General features: G+C 40.8%; 1 protein-coding gene across 1 annotated transcript in view; it reads left to right on the top strand.

Moving 5' to 3' along the window:
- Positions 1-2802: 2802 nt before the first annotated feature.
- Positions 2803-24018, top strand: part of LAPTM4B (lysosomal protein transmembrane 4 beta) — a 116530-nt gene continuing 95314 nt past the window's right edge. Inside the window, exon 1 of the mRNA XM_074944059.1 lies at positions 2803-3016. Coding sequence (XP_074800160.1) covers positions 2915-3016 — 102 coding nt within the window. The 5' untranslated portion in view covers positions 2803-2914. The remainder of the gene's footprint in view (positions 3017-24018) is intronic.

Here is a 24018-nt window from a genome sequence, read left to right as displayed (position 1 = left end):
GCATCCTGTCTGGCAAGAACTCACTTATCAATAGCTGGGATGTGAAATCCTCACTTCTGTATTGTTTTGTCATTATAGTTCCCAGTTTGCTATTGTTTGTCTGTATAATCTCTGTCTGGTTCTGTGATTGTTTCTGTCTGCTGTATAATTAATTTTGCTGGGTGTAAACTAATTAAGGTGGTGGGATATAATTGGTTAGCTAATCATGTTACAATATGTTAGGATTGGTTAGTTAAATTTCAGTAGAATGATTGGTTAAGGTATAGCTAAGAATATTACTATATAAATTAGGGGCAAACAGGAAGTAAGTGGGGATTCGAAAATAAGGAAAAAGGAACTTGTATTTAAGCTTCCTGGAAGTTCACCCCAATAAACATCGAATTGTTTGCACCTTCGGACTTCGGGTATTGTTGCTCTCTGTTCATGCGAGAAGGACCAGGGAAGTGGGAGAGTGAAGGAATAAGCTCTCTAACATGCCGCTTCTCAGTGGCATTTCGGCGGCAGGGTGTCTGGCGCCGCCACAGTCTTCTGGGAATAGGAATGTGCTATTCCAACAGAAAGGTTGGGCACCACTGGTGTAGATCCATCCTCTTTGGAACCCCCTTTCAGGTAGTTGAAAGTAGCTATTAAATCCCCCCTCATTCTTCTCTTCCGCAGACTAAACAATCCCAGTTCCCTCAGCTCTCCTCATAAGTCATGTGTTCCAGTCCCCTAATCATTTTTGTTGCCCTCCACTGGACGTTTTCCAATTTTTTCACATCCTTCTTGTAGTGTGGGGCCCAAAACTGGACACAGTACTCCAGATGAGGCCTCACCAATGTCGAATAGAGGGGAATGATCACGTCCCTCAATCTGCTGGCAATGCTCCTACTTATACATCCCAAAATGCCATTGGCCTTCTTGGCAACAAGGGCAAACTGCTGACTCATATCCAGCTTCTCGTCCACTGTAACCCCTAGGTCCTTTTCTGCAGAACTGCTGCCTAGCCATTCGGTCCCTAGTCTGTAGCGGTGCATGGGATTCTTCCATCCTAAGTGCAGGACTCTGCACTTGTCCTTGTTGAACCTCATCAGATTTCTTTTGGCCCAATCCTCTAATTTGTCTAGGTCCCTCTGTATCCTATCCCCACCCTCCAGCGTATTTACCTCTCCTCCCAGTTTAGTGTCATCTGCAAACTTGCTGAGGGTGCAATCCATGCCATCCTCCAGATCATTCCAGCCAGGGCTTTGTCCAATTTTTCACACTTGCTCTCTGTCACGCTGGACACTGCACCGGTTTCTCTGTTGTTACACTGACTTCATACAATGTATTTTTTCAAGGCAGATGACTTGCTGAGGAGCATCACTGAGGGCTTTGGTCACGTCCTCTGGCCTGGCGCTTCGAGCTGTCACAGCAATTGAATGGCAGGTATAAGGAGAGAGAGAGACAGGAGTCAATGGCCGTTGGCTGCCGGTGTAATGTAGGATACTGCTCTGAGTAGGAATGTGCTACTTATGGTGTACTGAGCCTCTGATAGTGTGGCTGATGTGATTAGGCCCTTTGATGGTGTCCCCTGAATAGATATGTGGACACAGTTGGCAACGGGCTTTGTTGCAAGGATAGGTTCCTGGGTTAGTGTTTTTGTTGTGTGGTGTGTGGTTGCTGGTGAGTATTTGCTTCAGGTTGTCTGCAAGCAAGGACTAGCCTGTCTCCCAAGATCTGTGAGAGTGATGGGTCGTCCTTCAGGATAGGTTGTAGATCCTTGATGATACGTTGGAGAGGTTTTAGTTGGGGGCTGAAGGTGATGGCTAGTGGCGTTCTGTTATTTTCTTTGTTGGGCCTGTCCTGTAGGAGGTAACTTCTGGATACTCTTCTGGCTCTGTCAATCTGTTTCTTCACTTCAGCAGCACTGCTATGGATACCCGCATGGCCCCACAGTATGCCAACATTTTTATGGCTGACTTAGAACAACGCTTCCTCAGCTCTCGAATAAAGACTGGGAGTGGATGGGTCATTACACAAAGTAAAACTATTTCCCCATGTTTATTCCCCCCCCACCCCTCCACTGTTCCGCAGACGTTCTTGTCAACTGCTGGAAATGGCCCACCTTGATTATCACTACAAAAGGCCCCCTCCCCCCGCTCTCCTGCTGGTAATAGCTCACCTTAAGTGATCGCTCTTGTTACAGTGTGTATGGTAACACCCATTGTTTCATGTTCTCTATGTATATAAATCTCCCCACTGTATTTTCCACTGAATGCATCCGATGAAGTGAGCTGTAGCTCACGAAAGCTTATGCTCAAATAAATTTGTTCGTCTCTAAGGTGCCACAAGTACTCCTTTTCTTTCTGCGGACACAGACTAACACGGCTGCTACTCTGAAACCTTACAAAAGCGTTTTTTTACAATCTAGATGTAGTGCTAACGGCTACAGGTAGCACATTTCTATATGTAGCAATGTCACATACACTACAGTGCAAGAAACTGCTATCGGTAGGCATTCGCTACATCAGGCCGCAGTTTACTACAACATCAGTTTCTTACAAGCTGTGCGTATCGATAAGTGCTACCGGCGGCGCATTCCTACACGGAGCAATAGCCGTCACTGCACCGGCACGTGCGGCGCCCGCTTGATCCACGTGGGAAACGTCCCCCCACCCCCGCCTGGGGCGCGCGCGGGCGGCCCGATGGGTCTCTGCCTCTCTCCCAGGGCTCGAGATTTGGTGACGTCATGGAACGGGGGGCGGGAGGCCCAGCTGATGGCGCGCGCTGCCCACGTGGCGTCCCTCCCTCCCGCGCTCGCCGCTCAGCCGCCGCAGTGCTCGCGCTGCGCCCCGGCCCCGCAGAAGCCCCAGCCGGCGCCGCTCGCTGCGCCCCGGCACCCTCGGGCGGCCCCAGCGGGAAGCGGAGTTGAGTGCAGGGCGGCCGCGAGGCGATGAGGATGATGAGCTCCCCGTGGGCTCGGTTCTACTCCAACAGCTGCTGCCTCTGCTGCCATGTGCGCACCGGGACCATCATCCTCGGCGTCTGGTACCTGGTGAGCGAAGCCGGCCGGCAGGGAGCGGCCGCGTAGAGCCCCCCAGGGGCTGGCGTGGGGGTGGGTGCCCGGCGGCGGGACCCTCCTGAGGGTCGGGCTGGCCTGGCGTGGGCGTCTTGGGAATGGGCCCCAGGCGCTTGCTCTCTTGGGGGGTGCAGGAGACGCTCCGAGGAGAAAAGGGGCGCGGGGGGTGTGGAGAGGAGGAGGAGGAGGAAGGGACGACAGGAGACCCCTGTGAAAATGCGCTTCCTTCCCTTGGGTTTGTCCCAAGAGTCCGCAGTGTTAGAAGTTGAACAGCTAAAGCTGGGCTTGGGCCCTTGTCCTCTATGGCGCATGTGAAAGGGGCCATCACTTGGGTCTGGGAGGGGGGCATGGTTGCAAGTTAGACCCTGCCAGTTCTGGGCCCCAGTACCTCAAAGTCCAGAACCTGGCAGGATCCAGATCCCAATGTTTGTGTCGCTGTTGGTCACAGGCACATCAGATTTTTGAGGTGCACTAGGAGACGCTGAATAGGTTCTCTGTTTAGCCAGGGAATTTTCAGAGTAAGGGACAAAAATTAGCCAACCCAGGGGCCAGATAGAGGTTTTTGCAGTGCTGTTGTGGCAGGATGCATCAGGGCGTGGAGGATTTGATGCAAAACAAGCAGCTCAATTTGGCAGGAGCTCTGTTTAGACAGTAGAATTTGGGGGGACTGGGGCCAAAAATTGTCAGGGCCCAGATTTTCTCTTTTTGTCATGCTGGGGTCTTCACCAGTGTCCAATGGGAGTACCTATGGAAAAGCTAGGCAGTGTGGTCATTGTGGTTGCTTGGAAAAGGGCATTCACAAAGTCCCTCAATGTCTCAAACTTATTGGCTTTCCTTTGGTCCGAGACTTGTTGGAGGGTGGCAAGTCAAAGCCCCTTTTTATGCTTTGAATAGACAAAGCGCATTTGGGCTTGATTCTCTTCTCAGTTACAGTGGTGTAAAGCAGGAGTAACTCCATTGAAGCCAATGGGTTCTGATGGTGTAGGTGAGAGAGGAAGTGAGCTCAAAGATTTCAGTGCATGCTAATACAACAACGCATGATGCCGTCTAGCGGAAATATCGGTAAAATAAATAAATGTCATTTTCATGTAAAAGTAGCTCCTGAAATTGTGCCTACTACCAACAACCTTTAGCTTTGGACAGCATAACACACAAGTTTCCAGAAAAACACCGTCTAAAGGGAAAACCTAACTGCTGTTCCCCTGTGAGGCAGTCAATATTTGTATAAAATAATTTTCATTATATTGAAATGGAAGGTGATTCCATTGATTGTCAAAATAAACGGTTATAGTGTCATAATCTGCTAACCATTAATGGCTTGACAGAGGGCTAGATGGGGATAACCAATCATTTAAAATTTACAAATTCTTCATTGTATGGGTTTCCTCTCCCCCATCCTTTCATTTGTTGTTTGTTTCTTAGATTTTAAACTCTAGTTTGGGCTAGGGATTGTTTGGGCTAGGGATTGTGTGTCTTTCTGGGTTACATCTTGCTACTGATTTTTAAGTAGTGACTTCACTGAGGAGGTTTGCTTCAAAATGTCCAGAAAGGACCTTGTTCATTGTGAGCACTGCTGTAACACAAATAATAAGAATCCCTAATCTCCTACCTCAGTCCATATTTATTTCCAGTGCTTTCATACTTTACCTTTTATAATTATTGTTCTGCATCTTTGATTGTTGCTGGTAGCTGGTGTGGAATACTGATTTCAGCTGCTAATGCTGCTTTTCAGGAGAGTGGCTATTTCTGGAGATAAAGCCTCTAAAGGGTTGTATTATTAGCAACACAATCCTTATAAAATACAGTAATTCCCTCCAGGCTGCCACAATCTGTAAATCTGCAAGCAGTTTCCTTCCTAGACAGACCATAATGAACTCAGAGAATAGCATTTAGATGCTCCCTAAGTTAGAAAATAAACAATGTTCAGGACATGAAAAAATGTGCACTTTTAAACGTTGCATATTAAATTGGCGTTTAAGTGATTCCCTGTTTTAATTTGAGGCTGGGGTGAGTGGTCACATAGTACTAAACTAATGACTAGAGTAACATTAAACCAAAAGTAGCCCTGCTTTGCAATGAAATTATGATAGTTAAAAAACCCTACACTTGCACATTTTTAAATAAATTTCCAAAACCAACGTTGAATGTAGGGGTAGCAAATGGTAAATTACAACGTTAGCCAAATCAAGGTTTATTTTATTGATGGTATATATTAAACATATACTTGTGTTAGGCTGGAAATCTTTCTGACATCCATGGTTAGTGTTCACATGAGGGATGTGGAAGGTTTTTATAGTCATTAGTATTGCAAGTTCTTTATTTGGCAAATAATTGAGTGCTTGGACTTTTTGTATGTTTTGATAAATTAAAAAAATACATGAGTGTTGTATACTGGAAAAGGTTCTTCATCCCTACTGCTTTTATAGGAAATTAGTGAGGCAAACTGCACTAGAGGCATGAATCCACCACTTTCTGACTATCATGTCTCCACTCCTTGGGTAGCAATGCAGGGAAATCAGCTATGCAGAGGTCAGTGCTGACATTGCAGGATTTGCAAACATGTCGTTATAATAAAGAAATCTTGTTCATTGCTTCAGACTGTGCAGATATATTTCATGCCATGTTTAGTCTTCTCCAGCTCTTAATACAACAGACCAGAGTCTGAATGTGATTCCAAGGCTATGCATTGTTTTTCTGATAAATGGTATTGCAGATTAGACCCAGGCTTATTTACTAACCCCTGAAATTTCCTTTGGAAAAAAGTGGAAATTGCAAGGCTGTAGTTGATGTAGGGCATCTTGTTAAATAAATTCATCAGAGTAATTAGAAGGCTAAGTTGACATTGATCTGTTAGAAGTTATATAAAAGGGTCCGCATCCTATAACTCACATGTTACACTGCTGAGTAAATTATGCATTGATTTAGCAATTTATTGCTTTTACTTTAACTTAATATAGTTAAATGAAATCATTTGCCGGCATGTACCATGATATCTGGGATATTTATAGTGCTGAAGGAGAGTTCCTTTTTCATTGTGGTCATGTGTTTTAATTTCATGCCATAAAAGCTTTTGAGCATGTCTTCCAGGAGGTGTGGCTTTATTAACTCAGTCTGTCTTCAGTGTGCAGGGTTGGGTGAAGCCTCTCTATCTTGGCTCAAGAAAAGCTAGGTGAAAGACATTTTGGCTTTCAAATTATTTTTAAAAGAACATTTTAGGTAAGAAATGGGAACTAAATGCAACAGTTAAACCTACATCTGAATAAATATATACTTGTCAGTATTTCTTACACATTGTCTCAATTAAAATATCTCCATACTATTGCCCTTGTTCGGCAAAGCACCTAAGCATATGCTTAAGTCCATCCCCATTCAGAAAAGCATTTAAATACATTTCTAATTTTAAGCATGTGCTCAAGTCCCATTGACTTCAATTAGTTATAGGCCTGTGCTTAAAGTTAGACAGGTACTCGAGTGCTTTGCTGAATCACAGCCTGTATTATCTAATCCTCTCAGTGAGTAAAACTTGTTTGGCAACTCTTTTCAGCAACAACTTTAGTTTTAATTTTATATTTTCTTGAAATCTAGTTAGGGAAAATGTAGTTTCAAATTAAGTAATTCTTCTTAAAACTCACTAAATCATCATTTGTATGCTGTTAAAATGTTTTCTTTTCTTTTTTGTCTGTAAAACATTCCTGAACTTGTATTATATCTCTCTTTAGTTTCTTCTCCACTCTTCGCACAAATATCCTTCAACATGAATTTTTGAGTTATTCAAACTGATAATTAAATCATGACACTCATGGAGGGCAGATTGCCCATACACATACATACATGCCATATGGTTGTAGATCATTTTAAATTAAAGTTGGAAGGCTGTAAATGCAATAGAAATTCTTGATGAATGTGAATAAGAGTTCAGGAAGAAATTTACAACTAGCAAATATACAGAGACAAAGTATTAAATAAATCAGGGCTGTATTTCTTAAGTAATCCGCTAACCTGGTTGAAAAGACACAGGTATGCACGCTCATGTATGGAAAGCTTTTTGTATCTCAGGATATCAACTGTGACTTTGTAATGCTTAGAATGGTGGGTATATTTATAAATAGATGATGGTAGGTTTTATCTGCCTGATTTTGAGACAGTTGTATTATTCATGAATAGCAAAGTCAGACGAGAATTCGGTAGGTTATCTCAAATAAAGACCAAAAAATGTTATTTCCCACATCACTGTGCACTCTGCAGGACAATATTTTATGGAAAACGGCTGTGGAAATATTTCAGAGAGCTGTAAAAATGTTTTTGCTATCACTGTTTTTAATATCCCTGACCTGTAAAGGCAGGCTGCCTTAATATCCTGAGTGCAATTGTATAGATCTCTGAGGGAGAGAGAGAGAGAAATAACTAATACACTTTGGAAAGCTCTTAAAATAACATTTTGATTCATGGAGTATCATGAGCCTTGAGCTGGGATAATTTCAGCGTCCAAAATTTCACATTTGGGAAGGTGATGGACGGAAGGATACATTTCTGTGGTACATTTTCTTTGGCTGCTTGAAGCTGCTTAGCAGTTTGGGATGCTGGAAGCACCACTGGCAGAGAGTTTAGTGAGCAGAGTGCAGGTGATGTAATTAAAGTGGCATGATCAGAGCATTTTGTTACATAGATATTGCTAGAGCCTCTAGCATTCTTTTTAATTTTTCATTTTATTTTTGGGTCATTATTTTGTTTAATCCATTAAAATGTTTTATTTCTTTTTATTACATTTAAATTAATAAGATATACCAGATGACAGTATATAAATGGAAACAGTGTATAAATCCAGCTGATCTATGCTACATCATTTTATTAAGTATAATGTATTATTCCATGCATTGAGTTGTTTAACAACCCCCACTGCAATTACCCACCCAGACAGCTACTTAGGTTCACCCCCTTGAAATGTACCTAGTTCTGCAGCCCCCAGATAATCCCTACTTCTCCATCCCACTCATGGAACACCATGGATCTTCCCAACCCCTACTGCTTCCTTTTGTAGGCCCCACCCCACACCCTTCTCTGTTTCCCCAGGAACCCCTTACTGGGCACTCTTACCTCCCTTAAGTTGCCCCCTCCCTCACTGAGCCCAAGCCCCCCCATTAGACCCAGGGACCCCTTCCCTATCCCCTTTCCTTGGCGGGGGGGGGGGGGAGCTTTGCAGCATGAGACCACTTCACAGTGGCAGCTTCAGTCCCACAGGGCTGGGCCCCGCTCTGGGTGTAGCTACCTGTCACGTGAGGTGGCAGTGCCGTTCAGAAGTGGCCTGGCCACCCCCTTCATCATGACTGGAGAGGGGAGGGCAGGCCAAATGTGAGTGGTTCTGCAAATCTGTGAGCCTGCAGTGAGGAGCCAGGCCCAGCTCCTCTGGACAGGAGCTGCTGCTGCTGGGAGAGTTTTTCATTTTATGTAGTTTGTTCTTTTTCGTATTATTTTGTGTTATTTCGCATTTGTGAAATACAGAGGATATTACTGTCACATGTGGGAAGGGGAAGTGTCTGTGCACGCTCCCAACATGCACGCAATGTAGCACAGAATACTTAACATAGTTTCATATAATAGGATTAGCAATGTAACATTGCCTCCTCAAATTAGAATATGATGGATCAGAGAACTATTATTTGTGTTACTGTCATGGACCAGAGTCCCATTGTGCTTAGTGCTATACAAACCCAGAACAAAAAGACAGTCCTTCTATGTTTCTACAGCTGTGTCTCAATTTCCTTCTGGTAAAACAATATGCTGTATAGGTAGAAACTAGGTACTTTAATGTAAAAGGTAACTTGCAGGGAGTGGAGTGGTTAAATATAGTGGGATGAATATCAGAAAAACTTCCTGACAGCACGGTGTATTAGGCTGATGTTGAATAGATTCTGTTTGGTTAATAATTCTGAATACATGTTATTTCCAGGACTGAATCATGTGCTAAGAGGGGGAAAGACTTGTGGGAGGAGTTGGGGTGTTCAGTGCAAACATTATCTTTTGTAATAAAGTGAGGATGATTGTTTGGCTGTCTGAGCAGAGGGGAAGGGAGTAATGGCTATTCATAGTGTCAGCAACCAGCTCAATTCAGACGTTTGTTTTAGTTTTTTTGCATTACATGGTGGCTTTAAATTTCTCCTGTAATATCAGACATGAAATATGAGGTCAAATATAATCTTCAATCAACATCTATCATGTGTGCAAACTAGCTGCAAGTATGATAAATTAAAAATGAAATGGGGACTATGAGAAAATGACTTCTGGGTAATTATTCCTAATTAAATTGTTATGACCATGAGATGTCCGAAACTGCATTGGGACTGAAACCAATAGATTTCTATTTTGAAATTATCATAGCATTTTAAAAACTTAAGAAATTATGCTTGTACGAGTCCTAGTTGTCCAGTTAATGTTGACTAATCAGTAATAATATCCTCTCTTTGCAAAGCTCTGTAACAGCAATTATTAATGCAAGCTATCAATAATCTGACTGTTCCTTGTTTGTTTTTTTAAATAACTAAAACAGAGTCAGATGTACTGCCATTCTCTCTGAAGGATTTTCCATTACCTAGATGCATAGTGAGGGATGTTTATGTAAGCACGAAGGACTTGATCCTGCACCATTCAAGACAGTGAGAATTTTTCCATTGCGTCGAATTGGAACAGGATCAAGCCACAAGACAAAAATATTAAGCATGTGTTTAATTTGAAATTCAGTGGAGTTAAGTGTGTGCTTAAGTGTTTTAGGTCTTGATTTAAAAAAAAAAAAAGTCTATACTGAAACATAGATTCTAAAGGGATAAGAGACATGTGTTTCCCTCCCCCACCCCACCTTTTTGCTATCCTGTATGTGCCATGCCCCTCCATGTAGCTATAACACTAATGAATTCTCATTCTTGGTCTCCTTTTGACCCCACCCCAAAGCTTTCTTTAATGTGGTTGCTTCAGTGTTTTCTTTAATGTGTTGAAGGGAGCTGTCCAACAATTCAGCATCAGCCTTTTCTTTTTCCTGCAGGTGTGGCGTTTGCCAGAGGTCTGTTCCATTTTTGAACAGGGGTTCTAAGAGGAAAACGTAAAAGGAGAATATAATTTTTTTTAAAAATCTATAGTATTTTGTGAAAAGCTAGCTATTAAGTAGCACAACTACCACAGTGAGGGACATGGCATAAGAACATAGAACAAATCTCTGAGTTTGTAGCTTTGCATACTTGTACTTGAATCTGTTATTTGGGAGAGAGACTTGTTAAGATTGAAAATTCATATTTTGATTCTTGATTTTATTGCAGTTTATCACTAGTAGGAAGCTTGAGGCAGTTCAGTCTAGTTCAGCATCAATTTTTTTCACAGCAAAGCACAATGCTAATGTTCTGAATTTTAATGGCACTAATATTTTTGTAGTTGGAAGGCAAAACAAGGTACTTCTCACAATGGCCACATTGTGCCATTGATTTTTAAGCGGAGCACTCCCCATTGAAGTCAATGGGATAGAAATCAAAGCCGGGATAGATGCAAAATATTTTCTTTGGGAGTGTATCATGTCACTTTCATTCTCTCTCCATTTTTCAAGTCCAGTAGAAAAATAGCATGAGTGATCCTGCACTTAAATACCTATTTAAAGAGTACTGTTGTCCTCATAGCTTAAGAATTTGATTGTATTTAAATCATAACAATATTACAGCAAGGAGTTCAGATAGATATGATCAATATTGAGGCTATATCCTGCGCTGGAGAACCTTCCAAGCAGCTATGGCCCGATCCTGCAGGTCTTACATGGCAAATTTTTACTTATGAGTAGTCCTGTTAACTTTAATGGAACTACTCACACTGGTGAAGGTTTGCAGGATGAAAGAGACTTTTGTGAAAAACAGATAGGAGATTCCAAAATGAAAATGTTAATAGAATTAGTTTTTCTTAAATACAAATAAATATATTTAAAACTTGTAAAATGGGGGGCTATGCTTTATATAAGCAACGACCACAATAAAGTCAGTTGTGCTGTATTAGAAAATGGGGAATAACAGCACCCAGTGCTAGTTCATGAGAGTTCCAGGTGCATAGTGAATGCAGTATGGGGGTTGGGGGGTAATGTGTTTGTTACAAACCACAAGATTTCCATATTTTATATCAAGAAAATGGATTCTAGGATGGCCCTCCAGCTTCTCTCAGTTTTTATAAGCTTATTTTGATAACTGTTGTGTGATGATAAAGGGCTGGATTCCTGCCTTCTGTAATCAGATCCATGGGAGGGAGCCAGGGGGAGGAAGTCTCAGTAAGGGTTGCCCATAGAGTTTCCCCTCATACTGTGGTGTTGGGGTTTCTTTGCCCTTGCTGAATGAGCTGTCTGTCTGGCCCTCTGAGATTTGCAGGACACAAAGGCAGTCCCTGTGGATGCTCTGCCAGCTGTGAAGACCCAGTATTTTTTCCCACTTCTTGGCAGTATGATGCCAAGAGAGCCTCACTGTTAGGTCCCCCCCCCCACCCCGCCCGGTCACAGCTGCCTCCAACAACTCCCCTAAGGCAGTCTCTTCACCCCAGAGGGAGCCTGTGGATAAGCTAAGAGAGTCTGGGGCTGTATTACTTTTCTCTGAGGAAAGTTCACAGGACTAGAAGCAGTTTGGGCCCACCAAGTGGCTGGCTCTCCCTAGTGTATGGTAGCCCAAAATCCAAGGTGAGCCCTCTGCATGATCTTGGGAAGTGTGGAATGGAGCCATAGAGGTGGCTAATTCCCCATTCAGTGTGTGATGTGATCCACAGGCAGATCCATGGGTCATGATTTGGCCTGACGGTATTTGTCTTTCATCCTAATTGTAATTGTGATAGTCACAATGACTAAATATTTGTCTTTAAAATTCTGTGTACATTTAAGCAACTTTATAATAATCTCTCCTGCTAAGAACATAATTTACAAAATGAACACTAGATTCTTCAGAAAACTGGAAAATCCACAAAGGCCCTCAATCCATGGGGTTTGCTTGTTTTCTGTGAATGCTGAGTTCCGTTTTCCCAATGTATGTTTTTTTTGAGAGAGAGAATTAAATGAGTACACCTAGGCCTACCTGTTAGCACTGTAGAGAAATAGTTTAAAATACAATGATTCATTACTTGCTTCATGAATTGCCTTCCAGTGGAAAGACTTAAGAAAACCATAGGGACACTAGGGCTGAGACTTGTCGCTTAGGGTCAGATTCTGCTTCTCTTAACTCAAGCTGGATAGTACCTAATCAAGGCAACTACCCCCAAAATGAGGTTCAACTCTACAAGAATTGAGGCTATACAGTCAATGACATTGCTTACTAGGGAGGTACTGGTTACTGAGTCAGAGGTGACAGGAGCAGGCCCTGACAGTCTGAGAATAATCATAGTGAAGTAGGTGGAACTCATGCAAGGGCAGTTTAAAAACATCCCCAGGCATTCTTTCGTACAATTTCCCCAAACATGTTTTCCATTTTTAGAGCAAATAACCAGGTTAGCACATGTGCTGTGCTAAATTTGAACATAGGAGCTGTCATAGTGGAAATTGATTTTGTTAGTCCTAACCAGCTCTCACTATTAAAAAAAAATATTTTTTTTTTAAATGTTGGTGATGACTCTACAACCTCTTAAGGAAATGGGGGACTGAAAGTTAGCCTGTAACACACTGCAAGGATTTCAGTGTTGTTTTTCAGCTCTGACCCTCTCATCTGCTCATGTGCAAACATCTCCAAAATGTCAAGCCATGATTTTTTTAAACTCTGTATGGGTCATCAAAAAGGATTACTGATGCAACAAAGCTCCAGGTTACCTTTTAATAAGCATGGTGAGACACAGACTTTTATATAATGGTTGATTTTTAAACTTCTACCGATGAATAATCTTAAAAGTTTTCATTTTCAAAAAGAGGCCTTTTAAATCTGTAGTAAAGCCATTGGGATTATTTTGAATAGTTTGATCCTTTTTATGAGAAAACAGATGGTTGATTATGAGAGTGACAAAGTTTACACATACTTGTGAGGGAGACAAAGATGGGTTTAGAGTATAACAAACATGGATATTTACATTTGTTTTACATAAAAATGTAAGATCTTGTATAATAATCTTGACCACACTTATAGCAAGGAGTCAATATATTATATTAATCAAGTGAAGTATGTTTAGAGGTTCTGATTAAAGGTTGCTGTTGATCTGCATTTGATGGTGAACCAGAGATTAACACATTAAGCTTTGTAAATTTACCATTGGCGATACTGACGTCGGGCAAAACACAGTTGCTGTCTCATCGTGACGTATGGAGTTTGTGAAATACCAAAAGAGTGTAGTTTACAGTATTTCTTTCTGTTCCTCATTTTATTGCGTGAGCCATATTATGACTGCAAAGATCCTGGAAGTTTAAATTAGACTCTTTAATTATTTCTCCAGGTCACGCATGTGTTCCAAGTTTGGCCTGGAAAGGCTTGTAATTGGCCTGGCTACTGGCAAACCGAGAACTCTTTCTGATAAGTGGGTGAGTGCTGGCAAGTATCTGGGGTTGGATTCACTGCTGCACCCTGAGCTTCAGTGCTTGAAAGCTCCCATTTAACCCGGAAGCCAGGAGTAGGGGGATAGAGGTCAGAGCCAAGCTCCTTCTCACTCACAGCAATAGAAGGAGGGTGCTCCAATTTGAACAGACATTTAGGCAGGGTCCAGAGGCAGTGCTTTGCTGGCTGATGAACAGTGCCCCCCTTCCCAGCAAGTTCTGGGGAAGCAACACGCTGAGCTTCTAACTAGTACACTGCTCTGGTCCCTGCCATCGGTCTCCTATTTTTCTTATGGCTACAGCAGGGTTAGTCCTCTAGCTAAAAGAGGGCTTTTGGTAACGTTTTCAAGCCCGAGAGCTCTCTTCCATTTTGCTTCTGGTTTTTAATTGAACAAGTTCTTGTTTTATCAGGAGATACTTTCAACCATTTTTAAATACTCAGGACACAAGTTTTCAGTTGAAATTCGGCTCTGCAGAAATTTTTGTTTTTGCAAAGTTGCGTGTTTCAGCTCCAAGGTAATTGCAGCTGGCCTAGGGTCTGTCAGATTAATGTGGGTTTGTCATTTACCAAGTTAAGGATTATCAGGTTCAGCTACTGTACCATACAGTCTGCTGGGCTCAGTTTCCTTATATAATTCATTTAGTACAGCGGGTTGCCCAACGATGCTAGGATAGGCTTCTTTCCTACCAATAGTGGTACCACTGGCATGTCACATGGCTTTCATAGGGATTGCATATCTTTTTTGATTGTATAAAATAATTGATGCGTATTCTTGGATTAATAAGGTTTACATGGTTTAATGTCAAACTTTGTGTGCATGTGTCTCACTGGAGTAGTAATGCATAGTGTAAATAAGAAAAAAGCCAAGGTAGGGAATTAAATTTTGGTGCAAAAAGCCATAGCTCAGACTTTCTCAGACAGAAAATTTAGCTGTCCCATCCACCGCCCTGATTTCTGATGCATGCATTACTTTAAACACATGTTCTTGGGATTCCGATAGATGTAAGAGGAAAAAACTTTTTCTAAAGACTTCAAATAATATAAAAATGATCAGAATGAAATTGTTGAATAAACCAGAAGTCCTAGGAATGGAAAACCCAAGGACTGGTGGTAGAATACCACACTTTTCTTTTCCCTGATGCCAGTTTGAGTCAAGCCCAGACAAGCAGTGATCTTTCAGTGGCCTTCTGTGAAATTAGTTGATGATCTTCAAACAGCTACTATGTGTCCACATCACAAACCCCGTAATCACATATTATGCTAGTTGGCACTGTTTGTCCTTGGTCATAGCAGAGAGGCTAAGGACTGAATGACACGTACGTGATAGTGTGATGGATGGTTTAGAAATGCTGATGGATTTGATATATGGACAACTACTCACTCTTGCCAAAGAAGACGGGAGAGATTCCAGAGGACTGGAAAAGGGCAAATATAGTGCCCATCTATAAAAAGGGAAATAAAGACAACCTGCGGAATTACAGACCAGTCAGTTTAACTTCAGTACTTGGAGAGATAATGGAGCACATAATTAAGCAATCAATCTGCAAATACCTAGAAGATAAGAAGGTGATAAGTAAGAGTCAGCATGGATTTGTCAAGGAACAAATCACATCAAAGCAACCTAATAGCTTTCTTTAACAGGGCAACAAGCCTTGTGGATAGCAGGGAAGCTGTAGATTTGGTATATCTTGACTTTAGTAAGGTTTTTGATATTGTCTTGCATGATCTTCTTATAAACAAACTTGGGAAATATAGTAGCTCCATCTAGGTTGTAAGGTGAGTACATAACTGGTTGGAAAACTGTTCCCAAAGAGTAGGTATCGGTGGTTCACAATCAAGCTGGAAGGGCATATTGAATGGGGTCCAGCAGGGATTAGTTCTGGGTCCGGTTCTGTTCAATATCTTCATCAATGATTTAGATAATGGCACAGAGAGTACACTTATAAAGTTTGTAGATGATACCAAGCTGGGAGGGATTGCAAGTGCTTTGGCAGGTAAGATTAAAATTCAAAGTGATCTGGGCAAACTGGAGAAATGGTCTGAAGAAAATAGGATGAAATTCAGTAAGGACAAATGCAAAGTACTCCATTTAGGCAGGAACAAACAGTTGCACACATACAAAATGGGAAATGACTGTCTAGGAAGAGTACTGCAGAAAGGGATCTTGGGGTCATAGCAGATCACAAGCTAAATATGAATAGTTAACTCATGTAACACTGTTGTGGGGAAAAAAAAAAGCAGCAAACATCATTCTGGGGTGTATTAACAGGAGTGTTGTAAGCAAAACACGAGAAGTAATTCTTCTGCTCTGTTCCATACTGATTAGGCCTCAGTTGGAGTATTTTGTCCAGTTCTGGGCACTGCATTTCAGGAAAGATATGGAAAATTGAAGAAAGTCCAGAGGAGAGCAACAAAAATGCTAAAGGTCTAGAAGACATGACTTATGGGGGAAGATTGGGAAAAAACATGGGTTTAGGCTGGAGAAGAAAAGACTGAGGGGGGACATAACGTTTTTTGAAGTACGTAAAACATTGTTACAAGGAGGAGGGTGTGAAAAAATATTCTCCTTAACCTCTGAGGATAGGACAAGAAGCAATGGGCTTAAATTGCAGTTTAGGTTGGACATTAGGAAAAAACTTCTTAACTGCCAGGGTGGTTAAGCACTGGAATAAATTGCCCAGGGAAGTTGTGGAATCTCCATCACGGGAGATTTTTAAGAGCGGGTTAGGCAAACACCTGTCAGGGATGGTCTAGGTAAATTTTAGTCATGCCATGTGTTCAGAGGACTGGACTAGATGAGCTCTCGAGATCCCTTCTGGTCCTATGATTCTGTGATCACCAGTCACTCCAGAACAGAGTTGGGGAAGGGCACCGCAGTAATAACACACTTCCACTAACTGTGTTGTACATGTTCTGTGGACAAATTAAGGGCCTTTGTTACAAGTTTTGCAACTTTTCCTGAAATGAACTTGGTCTCTGTTCATCCCTGTTTGGTCTAACTCATTTGTTCGCATCACAAAAACACCACAGTTGGCAGCCTCTGCTGAAAAGAGGTGTCAGGATTGAAATAGAATAGGTCTTGGAGGACAGGAGTGTGTTTGCTGAACAGTATGTTGAAGTCTGCAAAGCACTTTCAGGTCTTGGTATGAATGAGGGAACAGATTTTAAATTCTGTATACCTTATAACTGAATTTTGCAATTAATCTTTTCCCTGTAATTTTATTTCTATTGCAAAGCAATCTTTGTTTCCAATAGCTTTGAACAAAAGAAAGTGTCATAAAGTGCCTTCCTTATGTTAAGAAGTATGTTCAAATTAGTGGGAAGCCTAGTTTTCTTTGAATGCTTTTGCATCTTTTATTGTCTGTCTCAAATGGATCAGGTTTTTTTTATCACTTAAGGTCGTACCCTACCCTCAGTCTGTTTGTCTCTCATTAACATTTTTCTACTGAAAGACTGAGAGTAAAAATTCACCTTACATGTTTTTATCATGCTTATTTAAGAATCACTTGTAGGGTTCATCAGTCCATTTTTGGAATCTGAGAACTGCAATGGGAGAATCAAACCATTCATCATTGTCCACTTAAACAACTAACCCATGTTGAATGTGGATTTAATAGATATCAGTTCTTTATATAGCTGGCTTCTCTGTCTAACTTTACGAAGTCTCTTTGATTAGATATCTTTAAACAGGAATTCTAGCTTGTCAGAACAATATTCTAACTTGAACACACACTACATAATAGAATGGATTATATTTCTCAGATCCCAGTCCACTGTGTAGATTTTTGGTAGCAGCCATCCATCAGTGGTAATTTTCAGGTCCCTGGCAAAGTACAGGTACTTTTTTTTTAAACTGTACTTGGAAAGAGCTGTAACACAGAACCCATTAATACATTTACACATGAATATTCTATTTATCAAACTGTAAAGGATTAACAGTATGCTTACCTGTCATACTTACCAAATTAAACTGATATCCCAAGGGAGGCAGAAAGATACTCAGTGTGCACCTTGCACGTTGCATCCATCTAAACTTTCTTGTAGAAATTCCGTCATTTCTGTTTTTCATTTGAGACAGGTCTGTTGTGGGTTGGACTTCAGGTCCTCTTAAAAGGCTGCCAACAGGCAATAGCAGAGTCCTTTGCAAAGAAGAATGGTTGTAAATCATGCTAGATTTCCACTATCAGTTTATTTGGCATAGACTTAAAGTTCAATACTTAGTGTCATTATAATAATCAAAGTTGAGATGTATTTGAAGAATAACTAAAATATTTTCTGCACCTCTGATATGCCAGTTTGAATCTGCTGGACCATTTGCTGTCATCACACTGTTGACAAGTTGAAGTAACAACGTGGCAATTCTTAACAATTTGTCTTAAGCGACAAGAATTCCAGTTTCCAGTGTTTTCTCCAAATCCCCTGTCCCATAAGAATGGCCACATCTGATCAGACTAATGTTCTGTCTAATCCAATATGTTGTCTTAGACAGTGGCCGGAACCAGATGCTGTAAGCAACCCCATAGTGAAGTATAGAATAACTTGTGTATGGGGAAAGTCTTGTCCAAACTCCCTGTTAGTTAAAGGTTGGCATATGGCCTCAAGCATGAGCGTTAATATGGCCTTTAAAAATGCTATATAATGTAACTAAATGTATAGTTTATCCATGTATATAGCTAATCCTTTTTTGAATCCTACTAAGCCAGTGGCTTTCAAAATTTTTTAGCTAACCCCCTCCAACTCCTTTGTGTTACAATTTTTGGTTGTCTCCCCGACCCAAACAAAAAGAGGGGAGTTGGGGTGGATGTGGCACTCTCTCGTTGAGCCCTACCATGTGGGGCTGAAGACTGAGCTTCCTGGCATCATTGCTTGTCCCCCTGACCATTCCTCCATGCCCCCCCTAGGGGGGGCATGCCCCACAGTTTGAAAACCACTGTGCTAAGCCCTTGGCTTCAGTAGTATCTTGTGATGATGAGTTTGACAGGCTAACTGTGTCATGGAGGAAAAGGGTTTCCCTTTTAATCCATCTTTAAATTACTGCCTTTCCGTTTCCCTTGTTCTTTGTTGTGAGAGTGGATATGGGCTGGTTTAGATGAACAGTTAGTGCATGGCAAGCTGGGGTGTAAAGCTACAGCACATTTGTGTGCCATGTACTAATTGTTCATCTAGATGAGCCTTAAGTAAGAGGACCTGGTCTACCTTCTCTATACAGTTCATTAGTTTGTATATCACTACCATGTCTGCCTTGCTGTGTAGTCAGTCCTGAGCAGCAGCTCCGGCTACTTTGGTCCAAAGAGGATATATGTTTTATTCAGCATGAACCAGATGGCTTGTATACAGGGAAAGAACAACAAGAAATATCTACTCTGACAGTCAGGTCAACATATGGGTTATATTGCGGCTGCTTTTCCCAGAACTTTCAACCGTTGAGTGACACATTCTCTGATATACCTATTATCTCTGAGCCGTCCACCTCCCATTAGTTCTGACAAACCTATTTTGATTGCATAAACCTCAGTGGAAAACATAGGAAAATCCTGTGAGTCCATCTTTCTCAGAGGGAGAGGTAATCTTGCTGGACCTGGTTTCTCTAATAGTAAAATGTCTTAGAAGCATAGTACCAGCTAGCTTTTCAATTCTCCTTCTTCCACCAAACTGAAACAGATTTGTTATTGTGGCTAATAATAACAATTACTTTGTAGGTCTATGGAAGGCTTCCACTCTCCCTTAACACCAAAGGTCAGGCCTTCTACCTCACTTTAGTCCTCTGATCACTTTCTGAAAATGTTAACCTCAACCCCCTCGAAAGCGAGACTGTTAGCCAGACCCTTTCTCTTCCTACTGTCTTATTCCCTGTTGTCTGGTGTGCTGACAAGCCCCCTTCTCCTTCACTAACTCAGTTGATAACATGGATGCATATTTCTCCCTGCCAAAGAAAAATCCCAGAGGAAGGGTTTGATGCTTCTTGACACTATCAGATAGTGCTTAATGACCTATCTTGTTCCCACCTCCTACTTAACTCTAGCCCATTGCTACTTTAGCCAGCTTCCCACCCCCAGGTTCCATGTCCTCTGATGACCCTTAAATTACTCTTCTTTGTTGCGATAGTTTCTGTGACGAGGGTCAGACAGTTGGTGAGCACCCCGCAACAATTAGGTTGGTTCAAGAACTAAAATGGCCTCTTGCTTTCACTTGAATCAGAATATGAAATTACTTCGTTCTCCTTTCCCCTTCTAGTGACAAAGAATGTACCTAAAATTCTACCTGTAAAGGATAAAGAACTTTAGGTCTCCTGACCCATTGTTAATTCCGTGAAGGAGCCAAAGAGTATATAAATCAAACTTGAAATTAAAAGCACTGTTCTGCTGAAGTGGTCAGGTGTCCTCTCAATGTACAAACTGTCCTCTTTCAAATTCTTATTAAAACCTTCTGTGCCAAAAGCTGCACAGAACGTGTGGGGTGGAAGGGTAGAGAGAGCAGGGACAGAATTAAGATAGTTCAGGTGATCTGTATGGTTGTGTTTTCTGACTTTCTCCAAGTGTCACAATAACTTTGAATATCAAGGTGTTATAAAATATGATTGGACTTTTTAATTAGTTTTTTTGGGGGTTGTTTCTTTTTAGAAAGAACTAGAGAGTTCAAAAGTGTAGTTCAATCCGTTCTTAACTATGCTATAGATATTTTCCACCATAACATCTTAACTCAGTTTTTTTTGTTTGCTTGAAAATGTCTTCAGCTTTATTAAAATGTTTATATATAGGGAAGCTCATTTCAACAATTACTATGGATAGATGCTAAATTAAGCCCTTTGGGTTATGTTAGCTATTGTTATGTATAAAATAATTTTGCTTCCTTTTAAAAAAAGTAATGTTCAGAACATGTAGCACAATGGTTTGTCTGACACAGAGAATTCAAATAGTATTTCACTATTAATCATTGCTCAGCCAGAACCATCTTCATTCATAAATATCTTCTTTCGTCTGGTAGATTAGTATTGTATGAGGCACAGCATTCTAAGATTTCCTGAACTCCAGGAGTGTCTTATGTAATTATGCCCTTTTATCGATGCTTTTTTTAAAAAAAATACTTAAAAAAGATTCTATGTGGATTATAACGTGAAAGCTAAAATCAAGATTACTGTTACGTAGTTTTCTACCTGCCTCCTCCACCCAGATTAATGTAGTTTATTTTTTATATACTTAGGTGCTCATCACTGTAGTACCTGCATAACTCGCAACACCCTTCTGAGGCAAGGAAGAATCCCCATTTGGTAGCGAAGGTGAGGCAAGAGTATAAACCCCCAGTTTAATAAAACATTTTTAAGCAAGTGCTTAAGTGAATCTCTGGTGGCTTAAGTACATGCTCAAAGTTAAGGATGTGCTTATGTGCTTCGCTGAATAGAGAGAGACTGCTGAATCAGGGCCTACGTCACTTGCTCCAGCTCATGGGGTGAGTCTGTGGTGGAGTCAGGAATACAATACACTTTTCCTGATTCTTAATGCTATGCCTTAATTTTCCATTATGCACAATCACAGGGCTGTATCTTAGCTGTGTGCTGTGACACTTTTGTATTTTTATGCCTGATTTTGCAAGCAAGTAGATTTTAAGTGAGATGAAACTTGGGGGGTACTCAAGACAAATCAGACTCCCGAAAGGCGTACAGTAGTCTAGAAAGGTTGAGAGCCACTGGCTTAACATACTTTATATAACCTCATCAGAATCAGACATATTTTGTTTTGCATACAGAGATGGATACAGTTAACAGTCTTGGACTACAAATCATCCCCTTTTAATCTATTTCATGCTAATAGTGTGTGTCATGATCCTTTGCTTGTTTACTTAGGTGTTAATAGATTAAGTTTGTGCCTCTGTTGGTATCTTTACTATTTCTTTCTGATCCCTGGAATTGATCCTATCTTCCACTGGAATTTTATCATCTCAATTAATATCTTATTTGATAAGGTTCATATATATTGAAACAACATAAAACTGTACATAGAATAGCGAGGAACAAGAAAGGTGACACAAAATCCAAGGAGTCCTTTTTTTATGTAGTCTTGGAGGTTCAGATATTTGAACAACTGGGGGTGTGTGGGTATTCATACCTTGTTCCTGAAGGCAGGGTGATTTTTCGCATGTCCTAAAACTTCCTGTTTACCCACTGTTGGAATAAAGTCTGACGGGCAACTCAACTAGTGGTGGGCAAATAACTGACTTTTCAGTTCACTGGCAGTTCTGGGAGGAAAAGAATTCGGTTTAGGTTGAGCCGAAAATTCTGAAGAAATTTTGGCAAATCAAAAAAGTTGACAAAATATTTTGTTCAATGTGAAACAAAATGTTTTGTTTCATTTCTGAGCATTTTTAAAATAAAAAGCAAAGGCAAGGAAAGTAGATTCACAAAGCACCCAGAGCAGAAGGTAGCAGCTCCTTTATAACCTTAGCCCTGTGATTAGGGAATTCACCTGGGATGTGGGAGATTTGGGTTCAGTTCCTCCCTCTGCATGATATGGAGTAGGGATTTGAACTTGCATTTCCCCTATTGCAATAGAGCACTCTAACCTCTGGGCTAGGGGATGTTCTGGGGTGGATCTCCATCTCTCCAGTTGAAGCGGTTCCACTTTGTGTAAAATAACTTGAATAGTTATTGGGCCAGAGACAGTGAGTGAAAATGACTTAATAGGTACCTCCATCCTTTCTTCTGGCTGTTTTGTGAATGGTGCCTAAGTCCCGGTGTGAATCCAGCGTGGGAGGGGGAAAAAGTTTCAGCTGAAATTATTCAGTGAATTTTAGTCAAATTCCCAAAAAGCTCTAGGTCTGCTAAAACTGCATTTTTTGACAAACTATTTCTGCAAATAATTTCACCCACCTCTGAACTCAAGCTTTCCCGATTTATAAGTCTTTCTGGAGCAATATCACTTTCTGGCTATTGACAGTACATTGTTAATCCTTACTTTTACTCTTCAAACCTAAGTTGTGCATAGAATTTCTTTGGTTAGCATATCTGATAATGAGTTTCTGATCAAAGATAAGCAAATCTATATTTAAATTTAAAAAATTAACTATTGGTTTCTTTTTTTAATAATGCCAGAAAATGTCTGAATAAGAAAAAGTAGCCAAACAATCTCACATTTTTTTACATGCTGTGTGTTGGGCTGTATTTCAGCATTTTCACTTTGACTTCCTTGACTAACTTGTAGGCCACTGGCTATTGGCCATATCTGCTCCATTCTTCTATTGAAATATTTCTTCCTAAATCCGCCTGTCATTTATATAGTTTATCTAAGGCATAGATCACCCTTGGGGAGAGGGGGGGAAGCAGTTTTGTTTTTTCCTCCAGACTTTTGTAACAACTGCTATATCTTTATCACCCTCCAATTTAATCTTCTTGGGAAAAATACAACTACATATCAGATTTGAAAACAAGAATACAGTATGTACAGTAGGTTATTGTACATGTGGGTTCAAGCATAAAAATGGCACTGCAAGCATACAGGGCTCGTTACTTCTCTCCTTATGTGTAAGCAATTCCCATTAGCCATGTCGGGGGACTTAGACATATAAGGGGAGAGACCCCCAAAGCATTTAACAGAAAGATGGAAGGACATTTTGTTTATTAGATATAGTAATTTTATCTTAATGCTTAGAGTATACATTGAACCAAGATTTCCTCTCCTGAATTCCTTTATCAGTACGTTTGTATTAAATGAGGGTTTGTGGGAACAATTGTAGGGGCTGGAACTGGAAGCGAACATAAACAATATTGGACATAAGTATTCCCATATTTAAAAGTGATTTATTTTACTATATGAATGTTTCAGTATTGACTAAACCTGGTGGAGGAGTGTGTATGAAGAGGGTTATTTAGCCATTATAATCCTAGACAATTATTTTAATATTCATGGCTTCCAGTGTTTAACTCATGGGCTGATCATTAGCTCTTTTGGTTTTGAGCTAGGGGTGCTCCGTTCCTATCAGGACTAAAGACATGTTTTAATGGTCTCCCCTCGGAGGCTGATGGAAACTAGTTTAGTTTCCGATGATTGGGGAAGAATTCTATGCAGCCAACAGGCAATTATATCAGTGGTCTGGTATGTCATTGTCAGTCTTTTTGTCCTCACCTGTTGATACAACGGTTCCTAAACACCGTTTTTCCCAGTGTAACTCTTCCTAGTCACCATGGGTCATGGATGAACTATGAGAAATAGCTCATCAGTGAGAGAACTCCTATATCAAGTCTGATTGCAACAAAGAGTTTGTAAAATCCACATGCAGGGTCTGTGAGGAAGTGAAGAAAATTTTGGCTTATTTAACTTCCATCCTAGAAGCTTCATAAGCTTCCATTTTGCAGAATTGCATCAGTCATGCACAAACTGGTTAACCCTGATTCTTCTTATAGTTTATTTGTAATGCGTTGAGATCCCTATCAGATCCTCATTGTGCTCACAGATATATAACTATAAATAATCAAAA

The sequence above is a fragment of the Natator depressus genome, chromosome 2, assembly GCF_965152275.1.
Source record: "Natator depressus isolate rNatDep1 chromosome 2, rNatDep2.hap1, whole genome shotgun sequence".
Classification (NCBI taxonomy): Eukaryota; Metazoa; Chordata; order Testudines; family Cheloniidae; genus Natator; species Natator depressus.
The sequence above is the reverse complement of the archived record's forward strand: the minus strand, read 5'-3'. Positions and strand labels throughout refer to the sequence as shown.